The 17539-nt window shown below is 43.1% G+C and overlaps 1 protein-coding gene across 8 annotated transcripts in view; it reads right to left on the bottom strand.

Moving 5' to 3' along the window:
• SMARCA2 (SWI/SNF related, matrix associated, actin dependent regulator of chromatin, subfamily a, member 2) overlaps positions 1-17539 on the bottom strand; it is a 180726-nt gene that overhangs the window by 94246 nt on the left and 68941 nt on the right. For all 8 annotated transcript variants that reach the window (XM_047831352.1, XM_047831354.1, XM_047831357.1 and 5 more), the window contains exons 17-21: positions 16804-16914; positions 13908-14150; positions 12403-12516; positions 2646-2753; positions 1967-2053 (exon numbers count right to left, since the gene is read on the bottom strand). In XM_047831352.1, coding sequence (XP_047687308.1) covers positions 1967-2053; positions 2646-2753; positions 12403-12516; positions 13908-14150; positions 16804-16914 — 663 coding nt within the window. The remainder of the gene's footprint in view (positions 1-1966; positions 2054-2645; positions 2754-12402; positions 12517-13907; positions 14151-16803; positions 16915-17539) is intronic.

The raw sequence follows: 17539 nt of genomic DNA, 5'->3' as shown, positions 1-17539 counted from the left end.
TGGGATCCTCTCTCTCTGCCCCTCCCCTGCTCGTGCTCTGTCTCTCTCTGTCTCTCTCTCTCTCTCTCTCAAAATAAATAAATAAATAATTTAAAAAAAATGTGAATATGCAAATATTGGAGGGCATGTTACTTAAACTTCACTCCTTTGATGATCTTCTCCCTCAGGTTCTCCGGACGGAAAAGCTTGAGGGAGGAAGACGTCATCCCCCTTCCTGACATGACCTCCCATGTTTCAAAGGCTAATTTTTGCATGAGAACCAAAATGAAATTAGGTTGACACTTAATTTTCCTAACTTGTAAGCCCTCAAACCCCTCTATGCATAGGAATAAATATCTTAAAATTGTTTTGCGGGCAAAATGGGTGGGTGATGGGTTAGCCTGACATGACCCCAAGTCATTTTCATCATGAAGCCATTTTATTGGCTCCCCACGCTCCCCCCAGTCACAAACCAATGTAAATCCACCACGAATTCGTTGCTACCTTTGATCTGTTTAATATATATTGTCAATTTACAAGATGCTTCCGATCTTATTTTTTCTTTGAACTTTAGCCTCTGCCAGTCCTATAATCAATCTGTCACCATGAGATGACAGGTCAAGCACACTGAAGTTTGCAGATGCTGCGAGATTTTCACCAGGTCACACAACAAAGTAGCCCGGGACGTGGCCTCACGCCCCATGGTGCACCCACCGGATGCTCCTTCACTCTGTGTCTAAATAGCTGTGCCTTGACAGTGGGATCTTTCTCCTTCTTCTTTTTGTTTTTTGGGTGTTGTGGTTTTTTTTTTTTTAGTATTGCTGCAGCTGCCATTTTACTGGGATCCAGAACTTGTTAGCCTATAGCTACTCTGCCCCATGAACAGCGGTGACAGCAGTTATCAGGATGCCTGGGACAGGTTTCTAGGACAGGCACAGAATGTGCGATACTCTTATCTGACAAGCGTGGTTACCAAAAAGAAAGGAGAAGAAAAATGAACCGTCAAAGTCAAGACGATTTGAAAGTCAGGAGTATGGCATCTCGACTTTTATACTGTAATTATGAAATTTCTCATTTCCCAGAACCTTCGACTTATTTCCTTTTTTAACGAACGGGGGCGGGCACTGGAGGCCTGCGGTGGCTTGTTCCCTGGAGTGCCTGCTCACGTGCCATGGACAGCAGGCACTGCCCTGGTGTGTAACTGCCACAAGGGCCATACGCATCAGCAGCAACGCTGAAAAATGGGAGACTATAGTTTGTCTCCTTTTCCTTCCTGCTCAGGTCAATTGTTCCCACTGGGGTGAAGTTCTGTCAATTTAGGAAACTTATTTGCACGCAGTGAACAGGGAGGGAAATGTCCTCGCCCCTAAAAATAGCTCAGTGAGACCAGAGCATCAGGAGAAAAGCCGGGATTTACACTGTCGTGATAGGAGCCAGAAAGGGGAAAAAAAAAAAAAAAAAAAAAAAAAAAGCAGATCGAAGCAACAGACCAAAGTCAGCGTCTTTTACAAAGAACGTTTCGAGAACGTCTTCCTCTTCAACAGGTATAAATACGTTATTTTAATATTTTTTTCACAGCATCCTTCTGGGGAAGCTGGCTGTATTCATCATTACCTTCAATTTCGCAGCTCCTACCATAACAAGGCAATTCACAGCACTTACCCAAACCCACATAATGAGCCAGAGCTTACAATATTTTCTCACTACTTTAAACCCTTGGTTATAAAATTCCAGCTGCTCAAGTGCTTGGTGCCAATGAGAATCCATAACCAGAAAATCCGTGTTTGTTAATTCTGCTTGTCGAGCCATCAGAACATACGTCTGCAACCTCCATGCATATTTTAACCCTCTTTCTTCCCTCTGTCGTTCCTTCCTTCTTTCCTTCCTTCCTGCCTTCCTTCTTTCCTACCTGCCTTTTTGTAAGAGTCGTATTCACAGGACAGTGCGATCGGGATCAAACTCAACACAGAGCAGAACAGGGACTCACCTCGATGTGCTGGAACATATATGGGTGGTTGCAGATTTTCCTCAACTGCATAATAGTGTTCATAAGTGTCTTGGCACCTCCTTTCCCCTAAGGACGAGGGGAATAAAGACAGAACAAATGATTAATCGATCAGATACTCCCTGTTTTAAAAAGTAAGCTTTTATAGAAAGGGCCATAGGGTCTTCTAAGTAACCTATGCGTCTTGGGGTCCAAAGCTCCTGTTACACAGCTGTTCCCGAGTGACATAAAACATCTCCCTTGGGACTAACTTGTCCTACGGGAGGGAATTCTGTCGAGACGATGGCTTTGCGACCTGTCTATTCCCCAGAAGCCTGGAGAGAGAAGACAGACCAGATGCCCGGGGAGCGGCACCGGATTTTAAAACCTTCTAAGATGCCACCCCACGCTTAGGCAGAATATAGTCCCTGCAGAAGTGACATGAGCAGAGCTGAAAACTATTTTGGTGAGAGGAACACACTCTGTTCTCCGTGCCCCAGTGCAATTTGCGATTGAAGAGGTTAAGAGATTTCCTTCGGCTGCAACAAGAGCTAGAGAAAAGGCCCCAAAGTGTGCTTTAACACATCAGCATTGGCAGGGACGCGTCCCGGGAGTATGTGATGTCACGGCCGTGAGAAGACGCACAATGACACCCTGAGTTGCACTATTTTCTGTGATGTACCTTCTTATCTTTCTCGGAACCATCTGTGAGGAGGATCCCTTTGGCTTGCATATGGCGATAGAGAATCTTCTGCAGGGCTGACATGTCACACTTGATCACATATTCAACCTGGGCGAGAAGAAACAGCAAGTAGGTAAGAGGAGGGAGAAGGTGCCCGTGCTCAGAAGGCTGTTGAGGCGTGGCGGTGGGTGCACTCTCTGGAGCCCTGCAGGTGCCTCTGTTTCCCCTTCTTGGATTCACAGAGTGCAGGGTGGGATGGGGGTAGTGGGGGGGACCACGGTCACCATTCCTAAAGATACCATTACGATGGAGGGACCTTCCAAAGGTTGTAGGTAACTGAGGCTAGGGTCATGTTTTCTGAAAATTCTTGACTTGTTCCATATTTGAGAAAGGGGGGGGGGGGCTTGCAAAATGTTCAAATTCAAAAATGTCTCATACAGAGTTTTTTCTTAGTATTTCTTCTGCTTCCTGGCTACACCCTCTCTCATATGAACAGAAAAACAGTGACTGGGTAATATCCCAAGATTTTCTGTTAATCATTTTTTTAATGGTCATACACAGCGACCCCAGTACTGGTCCAAAAGTGAGATTTGTAATAGCCCTAGGTTGACTACCATTAATCTCTGCTTTTCAGAGATGAGAGAATACTACCTGTGAGGACGGCAGGTGGGCAGGAGGGGGGGTGCGGAGAGGAATTAATCCAAAACTGGATACAACTTTACGACCTTCTACACAGAGCAAAGCCTCCTGTGCCTCCAGTTGGACTATTGTAAAAAATCCAATTTAAAACAGTTGGAGGGAATTCATGTGCCCTTGGCTTAACACGCACCTGCAATACTTCTAGCACGTTCTTAATGCATAAAACCTGCCTTGATTATTTCTTAGTATTATTTTCTTTATTAAAAAAAAATCCCCAGAATACAAATGTGCGATTTTCATAATAAACGTCACATAAATGCCTAGAAATCTGCAGAATGTGATTAAAAGTCAATCAGCAAGCTGCCTAATGTTTAATAAACTGATTAAAAACGATCAGGTTATTTTCAGCTCTGAGGGCCAGGGCGAGGAGGTCACAGATGAAGAGAAGTTGAATATTCATTCAGTTGTTGCGTCAGAAGGCACCTTTGTCAGCCCAGATAGAGCGGCAATTAATAGCCTTCCACCACCTGTTTTGATGCGTCGACTAAGACTGGAGAAAGGCTAGTGTCTTTGCAGCAAAGTTAAGAAAAGCAAGCGACCTACCATATGCTTTTCGTTTGGAATGACCTTCTTGGCCAGAGAGGAAAAACCAAAATTTCAGGTTCATAAATTGAAATTCAAGTTCAAGTTTCATAAATAAGAATGGACTTACAACAGGCTGTCTGTCGCAGATACCTGACCCTGTACTGTTTTCACAGCACGTCGACTTTTTCAAGAGCTGTTCGCTGCCGGTGAAATTTGATCATGGTGAAGAGCAGTATTAGACAAGTTCAGACACGCAACAAGTTAGAAGCATAAAAATGGCACCAAGGGCTAATATCACCGAGCTCTTCCTGTGGACCCGGCCCTGTGCAAAGGGCGTTCTGTGCCTTCACTTATTTCACAATACGAGAGCTCTAGGAGAGGGTTAGATGTTGTGTCTGCATTTTATACAGAACCTGAGCATCAGAAAAGTTGACAGTCTGGCTCAAAATGACAAGGGTATTTAATGGTAGAGTTAGGACTGGAGACAGAGGTCACTCTTTCAAGCTCTATGCTAAGGATGACCAAGGCCATCCAAGGCTACTCTGCCAGAAGGGATGGCCACCGCTTGCTTTAAAGTGTGTTAGGGAGCAGCAGATACAGATATAGGGACAGATCCCTTAACTCCCTTCCCACCAGTCAGCTACTGCTAAGCACTGGAGGGGAGGGACTTTGGGAAGCGGGAGGCACATATGATGACACCATGCAGACAGGGAAACCAAATACTCCTGCAGCATTCAGGTCAGCAGAGAAGTGAGCCCATCCCAAGGATCCAACAGCTGCTCTAAGAAGGGGAAGTCTCCCTCACCCTCCTCCCCTGCACCCTTAGGGGGTACCTAAGAGCAGAAGTTGCTCTGATACACATGATCAAAATCACCGTCATAAGCTTCACAACTGTATTTGACGTTTGCTCCCTGTACCTGCTCAGACAACTCCAAGCTGTTTTGTTTGAATTTATACTTTTCTCTAGGCCTGGGGTTGGGGTGGGGGGGTTACTCTTAGTGCCTCTTTTCTAAAAAATCTTATTCTACCTTAAGGGTTTTAAAAAGTATCTTCCCAGTGGTGCCTGGGTGGCTCAGTCGGTTAAGCGTCTCTCAGTTTCAGCTTGGGTCATGATCTCATGGTTCGTGGGTTCGAGCCCCGCCTCTGGTTCTGCAGCAGGCAGTGTGGAGCCCGCTTGGGATTCCCTCTCTCTCTCTCTCTCTCTCTCTCTCTCTCTATCTATCTAACCCTCTCCTCCTCATGCTGTCTCTCTCAAAATAAGTAACTTAAATATATATATGTATAGGCATATATATATCTCTCAAATATATATATATGTATAAGTGTGTGTACACACACCTATACATGTATATCTCTTCCCCAATTACCGTATCTATCAGAGTCAATTTCCCCTTTCATTTCCCTCAAAGAAGTAGTTATTAAGCTTTTCTTTTTTATTAAAAAAAGGTTTTTTTTTTTTAATGTTTATTCATTTTTGAGAGACAGACAAAACAGAGCGTGAGCTGGGGAGGGGCAGAGAGAGAGGGAGACACAGAATCCAAATCAGGCTCCAGGCTCTGAGCTGTCAGCACAAAGCCTGATGCGGCACTTGAACTCACTGGCCACGTTATCATGACCTGAGCCAAAGTCAGATGCTTAACTGACTGAGCCGCCCAGGCACCCCAACTATTAAACTTTCTTGAAGGCATCCCCTTCTCAGGTAGACATACGAGAGCACATCTTCCCAACACATGCCCATATATTTGCTTATGAATTATACGTAGGCACTAGCTTTAATATCTGAAGACACACATGGCTCTTAGGGCATAGTCATCAATGTTAAGGGCAGCTAATTTATTTCAAGGGTCCAATTTGACGACATCTAATTTTTTTTGGCCGACTGCAGCCCAATTACCCTGTGATGTAGTTAATAAAAACTCACACCAGGAGCAAGAGAGGCCGGACTGCCTTTTTCTTACTGTTGACTTATGCTTATGCTCTTCTTCTTGCTTTCAACCCGCAGTCCCTTGTGGAATCTTTTTAAGTTCTTTGTCCGTTATGGGGGCCAGGAGTGTTGCGTTAGTTAAAATCAGACCATCTTACATCCTCTGATCTGGGTACAGGGAACTCAGCATAGCCTCACAAGAGGCAAGAAGTGCAGAAGCCGGGCTGTGAGGGTGGGTGGGCTGCCAGATGCCCGGGTAGTGGTGTTTCCCCTCACACTCCCCCTGGGGATGACCTACCCAATCCAACCCAGGCACGTGACTCATTTCTCCCATGCACACCGCATGGGTACCCATTCCAGTCTGTATGCTAAATGTCAACAGAGCTCAATTTTTAAAAATATTTTTAATGTTTATTTATTCCTGGGTTATATTAACTTTTAAAAATAAAAAAAAAATTAAGCTTTGTTAGGGTGCCTCGGTGGCTCAGTTGGTTAAGCGCCCGACTTTGGCTCAGGTCATGATCTCGCGGTTTGTGGGTTCGAGCCCCGTGTCAAGCTCTTTTCTGATGGCTTGGACCTGGAACCTGCTTCAGATTCTGTGTCTCCCTTTCTCTCTGCCCTTCCCCTGATTGCTCGCGAAGAAGAAACATTTTTTTAAAAAGTTAATATAAATGCAAGTTCTAAAACCTTCTTCCCATACCCCAATGGACTGCCAGTACGCACCCCTGCTCAAACACACTCCCTGAAGTGCCTGCTCTGGAGACCTCTGCCCTGGAGTGCTTGAATGCCTGCATTACTCATCCACATGGGCTGGATGATGTTGCCTTTCATGGTCATGTCCTTGTTCAAGGTGAGTAGACCTCGTCTCCACACCATGTCTGACCTCTCACACCATGTCTGTTTCTGGTGTGGCTCCCACATCTTCTAGCCCAGCCATACACACAGCAGGCAGGCAATGAGAGCTATGTGTTGAGAAAAGGGAAGCCTAAACGATTATTAAGTAGACACAGAGACCAAGAGGAACCAAGTGAAAGAAGTTTCTATGATGCTCATGCCCCTTAAACTGCCGGGTCCGAGAGATGTGATGGCACCTGATTATGGCATGAACGCAGAGGTTCCTTGAGATATGCCGGTGCTGCAGGAATGAAATCTGTGCCTCTTTAATAGGGAGAATCCCCCCAACAAGTGAGATTGGCGAGGGCCACTGGGGCTATTTTTGTTCATGTGTGAAAGTGAGGTACTGAGCTACACTCAGAATAATTGTCTGCTAAGAATTCTTATGTTAGTAAATGACCAAACTGGTCCCTACAAGGAGCCACATCAGGTGACTGTACTGGCCCAGAGTCTGCTCCACACAACCCCATAAAAGTTTTCAAGCTTTAGCCATAGTTTCCTCCTGAATACTACTCTTCACTTTCAACTTCCCTCCCGAAAGGGTATGTTACTGGCCCAAGCAATGTAGACTACGCTGTGTGACATATTACCACTTTCTGAACTGAGGTTTCCAAACAATAACATTAAATATTTGCAAGTCTCAAGTTCTGGAATCTGTGGTGTGAGAGCCCTGAAGTAATGATTAATCACATCAAGCACTCCACGGATTTATATAAGGAAGACACAAGTTGCCCATCTAAGGGAAGCCTGTTTGTGGTTTTACACAGATGACATCAAAATCAGGATCGATTTTGGGTAGGTCAGCCTCTAGTCAACCTCAGGCATCGTACACATATTTGAGCATATTTAGACATCAGTATGTACATAGCCGACTGCAAGTAGAGTTGCTTCTTGATTATATGAATTAACAAAGTGGAGAGTCAGCATAGACGACCCCAAACGGGGGCTAAATCACAAAATCAATTTTTATTTAGTTTACGTTAGGTTTTACATACGTCCTTTTGTATGAACTGCCTTTCTTTCCTGAGTGGAAGGAATGGATTTCATGTGACAAATTGGTGGTGGTGTTGGAGGCACTGGGGGGACAGTACATCCCCCCTGCTCATTAGATGTATCATTAGACTTATTACATTATTACTCATGGATTAAAACAAATTTTTATTAAAAACTCACCTACTCAAGCTAATTTTTCTATGAAACAGGGCTGCACATCCCAAAATTCTGGCCCTTAGATGCCTGTTTTAGTTTCATCAGAGGGAGTACAGGTTCCTGAGCCTACTCCAGCTACACTAGACAGAATTACTATTTAATACATATGGAATATATTTTGAATTTTGAAGAGCTTTTCTGTTTTAAAACTCAACGATAAGAAACGATCCAATAAAAAAAAACAGGCAAGAGATTTGAGCACCATTTCATCAAAGAAGGTATATGGAGGCCAAATACGCCATGAAAAGATGCCCAACATCAGTGGAAAATGGAGAAATGCAAATTTATGACAAGGTACCAGTGCACCCCTGTTGAAATGGCCAAAAAGGTCAAGAAAGCTGATGACACTCAAAGAGTACTGACGAGAATGTGGAGGAAACGCCCAGCTCAGACACTGCTGGTGCAACTGCAAAATGGTTCAGGAAGCTTAGAAAACAAGTCAGTTTAGAGAACTTCCTGTAAAGCTATGTGTACATTTACCACAGGACCCAGCAATCCCACTGGAGTGAGATGAAAAGCTATGTTCACGCAGAAACCCATGCACAGTGTTTATAGCAGGTGGATCCACAATCATCAAAAACCAGAAACAACCCAACTGTCCCCTCAAATAAATGGACAGACACCCCACGGTGCACCCACAGACCAGAAAGCTACTCAACAATACAAATGAGGCAACCATTGATACAGGCAACAACTTGGATGGAGCTCAAACACACTGTACTGAGTGAAAGAATCCAGATGCAGAAGGTCTGATGAGACACGATGACTGATTCTATCCACGTGACAGTCTGGAAAAGGCAAAGCTATACGGATGGAAAACAGATCCGGGGTCGCACGAGGCTAACGGTTCCAGAGACGATTTGGCTAAAAACAAGCAGCGCCAGGGGATCTGGGCGGGGCTGGGGGGTACTGGGAGGTAGAAACGTTCTGTATTTTGACTGTGGGTACGGTTAACAGGATTATGCATTTGCCGAAGCCCACAGAGCTGTATACCCGAGAGACTAGATTTTATCATATGTAAAGTTAGAAATAAAATGAAAAAACACTTTCCTAACTGGTTGCGTTTCATGAGAGCATTTGAGAATTCTTACTATGGAATATGTAGCCTTTTCCTACCATCAGCCATAATTCCTATCCAGTTCTTTATACAGGCTGAGAAAGACGTACACGTTGTTTGTGGTGTCTGGTTTATCACACCTGTAATAGGTATATATAATACATACACGTGTGTGTACATTTTATCATCTGTATGTTTACACATATCACATCTGTAATACGTATATGTAAAATACAAGTGTATGTAATACGTATACATCTATGTTTATGTATGTGATACTATCTATATGTTGGCATATATTATACCTGTGATATGTATATGTAATATATACACTATGTATGTAATATACACACCTGTCTATGTATATGATACCATCTATATGTTGGTATATGATATATTACGCCTGTAATATGTGTATGTAATATGTACACATATGCGTGCAATAAACATACATATATATGTCATATACACACGTGTATGTAATAAATATACATATATGTATATGTATATGACACCATTTCTATGTTGGTGTATGCTATATTACACCTGTGATATGTATATGTAATATAAACACACATGTATGTAACACACGTGTGTGTGTGTGTGTGTGTGTGTGTGTGTGTGTGTGTGTGTGTGTATACACCATCTGTAAGCAGATGGGGGCAGAAGGAAGCTCCTTATCGCCCCAGGATGCCACTTTAATGGCCAACCAACTTCCCTCAGGTAAAAAAGCCTAACAAGACAAAAAAAGAAGAGAAGGAACACAGGCCAAACCACATCAACAGCTACATGCACAAGCAGTGTGATTAGCTCCCTACTCACCTGGAAAGGTTTATGGGCACAGAATGGGGGAGGGCCCCAGAAAAGGCAAGGAGGAGCGGAAGGTGACAAAGAACTTGAGGTGAACACAAAGGAGAACTTCAAGTCAGCAGCAGACACAGCAACACGTGTAGACAGTAAGGAACATGGCAGCAGCAACTGTCACTGGTCCAGGGTGTATCGCAGCATGCCAGGCTGAGACTTAGAAGTGCCACCTCCATGAATCCTCTCAATGACTGTAGGAAGGCAGGTATTATTTATTTTCCAGTTCACTGAGAGGAGCACTGAGACTCACTGGATTAACTGACCAACGCCACACAGTTAGTAAGAGACAGGCAGTGGGGGACCCATGTCCGCTCCGGCAGGCAGGGCCCGTTATTCCTACTCCACGAGCTGCCTCCATAAAAGGCAGCTTATCCACAGATAATATACCACATACAGGGCATTTACCATACCTCAAATAATACTCTAGGTATTAAAGAATATAAAGTGTAGTTTATGCAGAAGACATGCTCTCGAAAATCGAATCCTAATTTTTTTTTTAAGTTTATCCATACTCAGGAAGCTCTCTTGTGAAAGGAACAGTGAGAAAAAGTAGTTTAGTAAAGCAAAGAATTCCTCTGTGACACAAACTGATCACCCCATAACCCTTACTCTGGGCAAGCTGGGAGTTTTATATAATGGGTTTTCTTTTCTTTTTAATGTTTATTTACTTATTTTTAGAGCGAGAGGGAGAGAGAGAGAGAGGGAGACAGAGAGAGACAAAGAGAATGCACATGTAGGGGAGAGGGGCAAAGGGAGAGAGAGAAAGAATATGAAGCAGCCTCCATGCTCAGGGCAGAGCCCAGCACAGGGCTCGATCCCACAGCCGTGAGATCATGACCTGAGCCGAACAAGAGTTGGATGCTTAACTGAGTGAGCCATCCAGGCGCCTTATATAATGGATTTTCTTAAAACAGGGCATACTTCCAGCTTGTGATGTGTTCTTTTTTAAGATTTTTAAAATAAGTTTATTTATTTATTTTGGGAGACAGAGAGCGAGCGGAGGAGGGGCAGAAGAGAGGGAAACAGAGAATCCCAATGTCAGCGCAGAGCCCGACGTGGGGCTCGAACCCACAAACTGTGAGATCATGACCTGAGCTGAAGTTGGATGCTCCACCAACTGAGCCAGCCATGTACCCCATGTGATGTGTTTTTAAAAATCTGTCTATATTACCCAGTCCTGGAAATAAGTAAACAAAAGTAACAAGTATTATGAAATGAATAAATGAAGGACTTCGGTTAGTTACCTTTTATTTTATACTTCTAAAGAAACAAAAGAAGTATAGGATACGTTAAAATTATTAACATCCACTTCTATACCTTTCAGGATGTCAGTAACAGTATAATGACAAGTAGTTAGAGGGGGCCACTGACCAATGGACCCATGCCCCAGTTTATTCAAGAAGTACGGTCCAGTAAGGGGATTACCCAAAGACACCAAGACCACAGGAAGTCAAAGAAATATCAACCACATTCAATCCCCAGGATCCATTCACTAGCAAAATAAAATACTTATTTAGTCTTCTGCTGGGATAAGAATGATATAAGGACTGTATTTATTCTTAATTCCTTTTCTTCCTGACTGTTAATGAGTAGGGAAATTAGGAACAGAATTCGGTCTTAATAAAGAGATCAGCTTTGTATACTACCCTGTCAACTCCCACTTAAAAAATGAACAGGATGAGCCAATCTGTCCAAAAAAATAGAGCCCTTACACAGAAAAACACAATGATGCAAAATATACATTCCTGAACTGGCTCATCTATGGAGAAAACTCAAATCCAAATATCTCATCCAAGTCATATACAATGTCAAACAATCTATCTTTAAGACAATATAATTTAGAACTCAGAAGTGTGTGCTTCCAAAATAGGATCAGAAACATATTAAACTAATACCCAGGTCAAACCAAAAAATGTGCAGGGAAGGGCTCAATAGACATTCTAAGGCACTGAAAAGTCCTGATAAATACCTGCCTAAAAGGTTCACAGGAAGTTACTTTTTATGGTGCAGGACAAAATCCCTGTCCAAGAATAATTAGATGATGTGTCTATAATTTGCAGGAACTCTTGTTTTTCACTTACTATCAGAACAGTGGCATCACAAGCATCACAAGCATTCAATAAATTTCTAGGAAACCTGGCAAATGTCTAGTAGGCCTTTTGCTGATGATTCAAGCCCCAAACTCATGTCCTTGTTTGACTCACCAGCACATCAATTCTGTGGCTCCTGCAAGAGTAAACTCAATGAGGCCAATAACTTAAAAAAAAAAAAAAACCACCCTAAAGTTACAGTACAACATTAAACGAACACAAGGTTAAGGGAAGGTAAGTTAAAGCTAAGATGTAAGCAGACTCTATGAATTTGCTAATTTTATAAAATCTGCCCCAGAGCCTTAGGAAACTGGGCTGGAGACACCAAAATTTCCCTTCTCTCCCTACCCTAAAATCTCTAGCTTCTATCAAACAAAAAAAGGACATCACGCTATTTCCGCGACACCACCTGTGACTCAAACACAAGCCTGCTGTTTCAGAAACACAAGTGAAGGTGCAGAGAGAAGCCACCACTTTTTTGATTTTGCAACATACTTTTTCTGGCAGCTGGGATTCAACTTCTTTCTTCAGCCTCCTCAATAAAAATGGTCTCAACACCTTGTGCAGGCGCCTGATGATCAATATAGTTTCTTCTTCATTCAAGTCCACCTACAAGAGAACCTCAGGTGAGTCGGACATTTTTTTTAATGGTGTTTCACTTAATAACACTTTAGGCTACCTTTCTTATTTGTTGCAATGCACGACTGAAATTGTATGTGCAGCACGAAGGCCAGGTCATTCATTACCTCTGAATTCTCTTCCCATGTGCCAGGTGGAAATAAAATGGACTCTAAATGGGTGTCTTTGTCTTAATGTGCAGTTCCATGGAAAAGGGGCCAGAGCCCCCAGCTTCCCAGTTGAGAATCTTTTGGATAGGACTGCAACAAAGCCTTACTGAAGGCTGAGACAGAACCCGAGGGAAGGGGCAAGAGTTCGTGTGTTCTCACTCGAAGCTGAAGCGTTAAGCTAGGGCTCTTAACTTGGATTGTCTCCGATGCAGAAACACACCAAGGCCATGTGGCCTGAACATGAAAAGAAAAAGAGAGCAGATCTAGTTTGTGTTGGTGACCTTCCAAGCCTCTCTACCTCACTCTTCCTTTCCTCTGCCCTGATCTCCTTCCACCCTCTATACATAACCTCGTCTAGAACTCTGTGTCACCTTCCTCTATGAACCTCTAGGGAGCAGATTTCATTGGCGTTGCTTTCTACACACGGGCAAGCCACTGAATTTCTGACAAAGGGCAAAGATCCCTATAACGTACTTCAAAATTCAAGGGCTGAAGAGTTCCAACATAAATGTCTCGACAGCTTTCTAAGTGGCTTTTCAATCCCACAGTTAAGAAACCACTAATCAAAAGGACAGGTACCCATTTCTTTTCTTGCAATGGCCCGTGTCTTCCTTTCAGAAATGAGCTCCAAGACAAAAATTGATGGTGGAAGGAATGAAAATAAGGAATGTGAAAATGGCTGCTCCGGGATCTGAGGAGCATTTATATAGACACGAAACTGAGGCTCACACAAAAGCCAGAAAAAAAAAATGTGTACAGAGAATTAGTGTGGACTAGCTCAGTTTTACACACAAATTCTTCAGGGGGATATAGTTTGACGAGAAGCTCAAGTTTACAACAAGGAAATATCTGTTTTAAGGTTTGTGCTCAATTGATTCGGTTGATCTGGTTAAACTGATTCAACAAATATCTCCCGTTCATCCTCCCTGTGGCCCTTGTAGATAAACATTCCAACAGTCAGGAACATTCTCTGCTGGCCTACTTAACATGTTGGCAAAAGACCAAGGACCTAGATTCTAGGATCCTAGACCATTTTCCTAGGACAGAAAATAACCCTGGAAAGAGAACATATGCATCCACTGATTAGCTCTGTAAAGTAAGCAACACTGTAAACCACCCTACGGGCTTTCTGTGGCACTACCATTCTTGGCTTTGGGTTCCTTATGTTCATTTCATTCCCATACGTGAAAAATACAAAAGTTAGACCAGTACCCTTTCTCCAGTCATGGCAAATGGAGCATTAAACCACTGTTCAAACGTGCTGCAGCTCTTAAAAATCGTGGGGAGGAGGAAGTTAAGGAGGGCCCAGAGTTCCGGAAGCTTATTCTGCAGTGGGGTCCCGGTCAACAGGATCCTTCTGGGGGCCACATAGTGAGTGTTCAAGACCTGAGTCAGCTTGCAGTGGTGATTCTTCATTCGGTGGCCTTCATCCACTATCATGTATTTCCACCGAATCTGTAACACATGAGGAAGGACCAACATGTGGTGAGCTAGGGAAAATACCACAGGCAGGCAGTGGTGAGGAAAACCAAAGAATTCATACTTTGTGAATAATACAGTGTGATTCCCCCTAGGATAAAAGAATCTCAACAGTCTATTTCCCATACCTGATGGATCATGTTAGACGTCATGTGATGATGGAACGTCAAAGCCACAATGCTGCATAGGGGCCATGTGATTCCAAACCACCCTTCCCAAAGAAGGGAACTTAGCCCAGAATGAAGTGGTCGGGCCAGGACTAGCTCCTGTGTCTCGACCCCCAACACCCCTCCTATTGATGCTATCTCAGATTTAGTGTTCATGCTGCCTCTGCTCCTAGAAAGTACAGAAGAGAGCTCTCCACTTAAAGCAGAGATTACTGACTGGTTTTCCAAGGTGGCGTCAGCAGGTACTTAGAGCTGAGCTCTTCCGGCTTCATGCCTTCTTTTCTATTATTATATTGGCTGACTAGTACCTTTGGGGCTTGGCTCAGCTCAGTGTTCTTTTTTCTTTTTAATTTGAATGAGTTGCTAACATTTCAAAGTTGGAATATTTCACATAAAAATCTGGACATCCAGCTTCTCTTAAAAAAGAAGAAGATCTGGCAACTTGGAGTCTCTCGGTTCAGACAAATTCCCTACCTGCCAGATCTAGGATCACTCTTTTGAGATAGCTAAAATGAAAGGACATACTCACTAGCACTGAAGACAATGCTAAAATATCATCCGGCTATTTGTGCCAGAACTTCGGAATTAAACACAATCTTCTTTCCCAGCATGACTACTGCTTTAAAAATAAAGAATGGCCATTTGACACTATCTTCCCTCCTAAGTCTACTAGACACTGGCCCCTTCCTCTCTCATAACTTACCCTTCAGCCCTCTTCAAGGTCACTGGTCTCAGTTTCTTTAAGTGAGAACAATAAGGAATGTGCCACTAAGCCTATTCATTCCCTACAAAACAGTGGAAATGGCCAAGAAAAGCATCCGGTGCTCAGATGTCCCTGGATCCTGCTGCAAAGCTCCCAGAGAGAGGAGGGAGACTAGCAAAGTATTTTAGGTGGTTCCTGCCTTCCTCATGAGAAGTGACGGTAAAATCGGGGGAAAAGAAATAAAATCATCCGCCAGGCTGGGATGTTCGGGTAAAAGAAACTACCAGAGTTTGGGGTTGTTTACTCTTCTTTCACCATTTCTAAGAAAAGCATTTAAGAACCAAGCTGTACGGACAACTGTCCCAAGCTTACCAACAGCATGAAAAGAGGCCAGCAGATAAAAATGTATTCAAGTAAGCATTCTAATCTAATTTCCTAATTTAGCTTATGACCTAACAAACAAGGAATCAGGGGACGCTGATTTTGCTAATTTGCTAATTTACCAATTAGGTCTTCTGCTTGGGCAAAATATTACTATCCCTTTCTATAGCCTCAGTAACAAATAAAAGCAATTCATCTCATTACCAGGCATCTCTGATGAATTCTGAAATACATACGCAGAAGATGTGATAGGGTGTTGTTTTTTTTTAAAGAATCTCAAATGTGCAAACACATTCCCGCAGTAATATTGAAAACATGTCATTTTTGACATGTTCAACGTCAAATTCATCTCTGAGCCGGAGGAGCAGGAACACAGCACTATTGCCACTGTCATCTCAATTATTAAACCCCCCTGGGAGCACACTTCCTGTATGTTACTTCCTGTGATGCCACGAAGGGAGCACTCCATTCCCAGAGCAAAGGTTTAAGGCAGAGAGAGAACAGGTCCAAGAAACAGGGATTCCGTTCAGTTCTGGCCATAACTTAGTTTCAGATTATAGCACTTTGGTAGCACCGTGGGGTAAAAAGAAATTACCAAAGGGGAAAACAAAAGGAAGTTTTCATAGTTGCTCCCATGAACCAATGTATTTCTGTCATTCGGCAAGAACCCATCGGGAGGCAAGGTGATATAAGTGAAAAACACTTTTCTATTTTATGGCTAAAGGACAACTTAGGACGTACAAATTAAGAGCCATGAAGGTTGCAGGTGGAAAACAAGCCTCTCTCAGGTTCAAGTAAATAGAGAAACAGCCCAGAGTAATTCAAACAATAGCCCATTATTTTCCCAGGAAAACCTAACACAGGAATAGCACCAAAGCCCCAGCCTGGATGAATGTTCGTATGGAGAGGTGCCCACTCATCTTTGGAGAGACAAAGGCACCAGAGGAATGAAGTCACGCGGCTGACAATAACCCAGGGCAGCAAAAACAATTATTTCTTCCACAAGCAGGTTCAGGGCCACTGGAGAGAAAAAGAGTTGCAGAGGGAGCCCAGGTGAATTTCTTAAGAGATGTAAACTCATTAACTATGAGAGGCTAGGTAAGAGAAGCAGAATCAATGACATATGCCAAAAAAAAAAGCATGCATAAAATTAAAACCCAAGACCAAAATATATCTGACTCTGCAAGTGAGCGAGAGCGAGAGAGAGAGAGAGAGAGAGAGGAAGGGAGGGAGACAGCGAGAGGGAGAGGGCAAGGGGAAGGGAGAGAAGCCATCTAATGATCAAATTATAGTAGCGAGTATAATTTGGGGAATACTTTACGCTCCAGTGCAATGGTCCATAATTAGAGGTAAAAGAATTTTTTTTTTTCAAACATACCTTTGCAAGAATGTGCTTGTCTTTGATAATGTACTCATAAGTAGTCAAGAGGACGTTGAATTTGCCACTCCGCAGCTGGGGGACAAGGGAGCGACGCATGGCAGGGGTGCCCTGAATGGAAAGAAATACATACATATATACATATATATATATATATATATATATATATATATATATATATCCCAATGGAAGTAATGTGAGCATTTTGTCTCACTATTCATGGCTTAATGGAGCCCAGACACGTGACTGAGAATTGCACATATATGCATTATCATATACAGATCCATTATCCAGGAAGAAAGTGCTTGGCAAAATCGCACACATCTGGACAGTTTTCAGACCCTTACAGACAGGCTTTCCCAGTGAAAACTGAGGGTGGGGAAAGAGAGAAAAGGAAATTATGGCAAACTCGAGGTAGCAGAGACCCTGCTGCCCTGGTGGAATGCTTCATTTCTATGGGACCGTGCAGCAGGCAGCCCAAGCGCCCGGGTAATTGCGAACTTTGCGGGAACCGTGGGCATAGAGGCACGCGGAATGCGCGATATTTGTCATTTGTATTACTCTCATCAGAAACCTCGCAATATGATAATTAACAATTTTCTTCTGCATTTCACTATCTGAAAGTAATTATGGTTTATTACAGTAATCTTCTTGGGATGATTAACTCACACTGTTTGGTACATGATGTACATGACAAAACTTTACAACCAAATACAGTTCACAGATGTGCATATGG

The sequence above is a fragment of the Prionailurus viverrinus genome, chromosome D4, assembly GCF_022837055.1.
Source record: "Prionailurus viverrinus isolate Anna chromosome D4, UM_Priviv_1.0, whole genome shotgun sequence".
Lineage (NCBI taxonomy): Eukaryota > Metazoa > Chordata > Mammalia > Carnivora > Felidae > Prionailurus > Prionailurus viverrinus.
The sequence above is the reverse complement of the archived record's forward strand: the minus strand, read 5'-3'. Positions and strand labels throughout refer to the sequence as shown.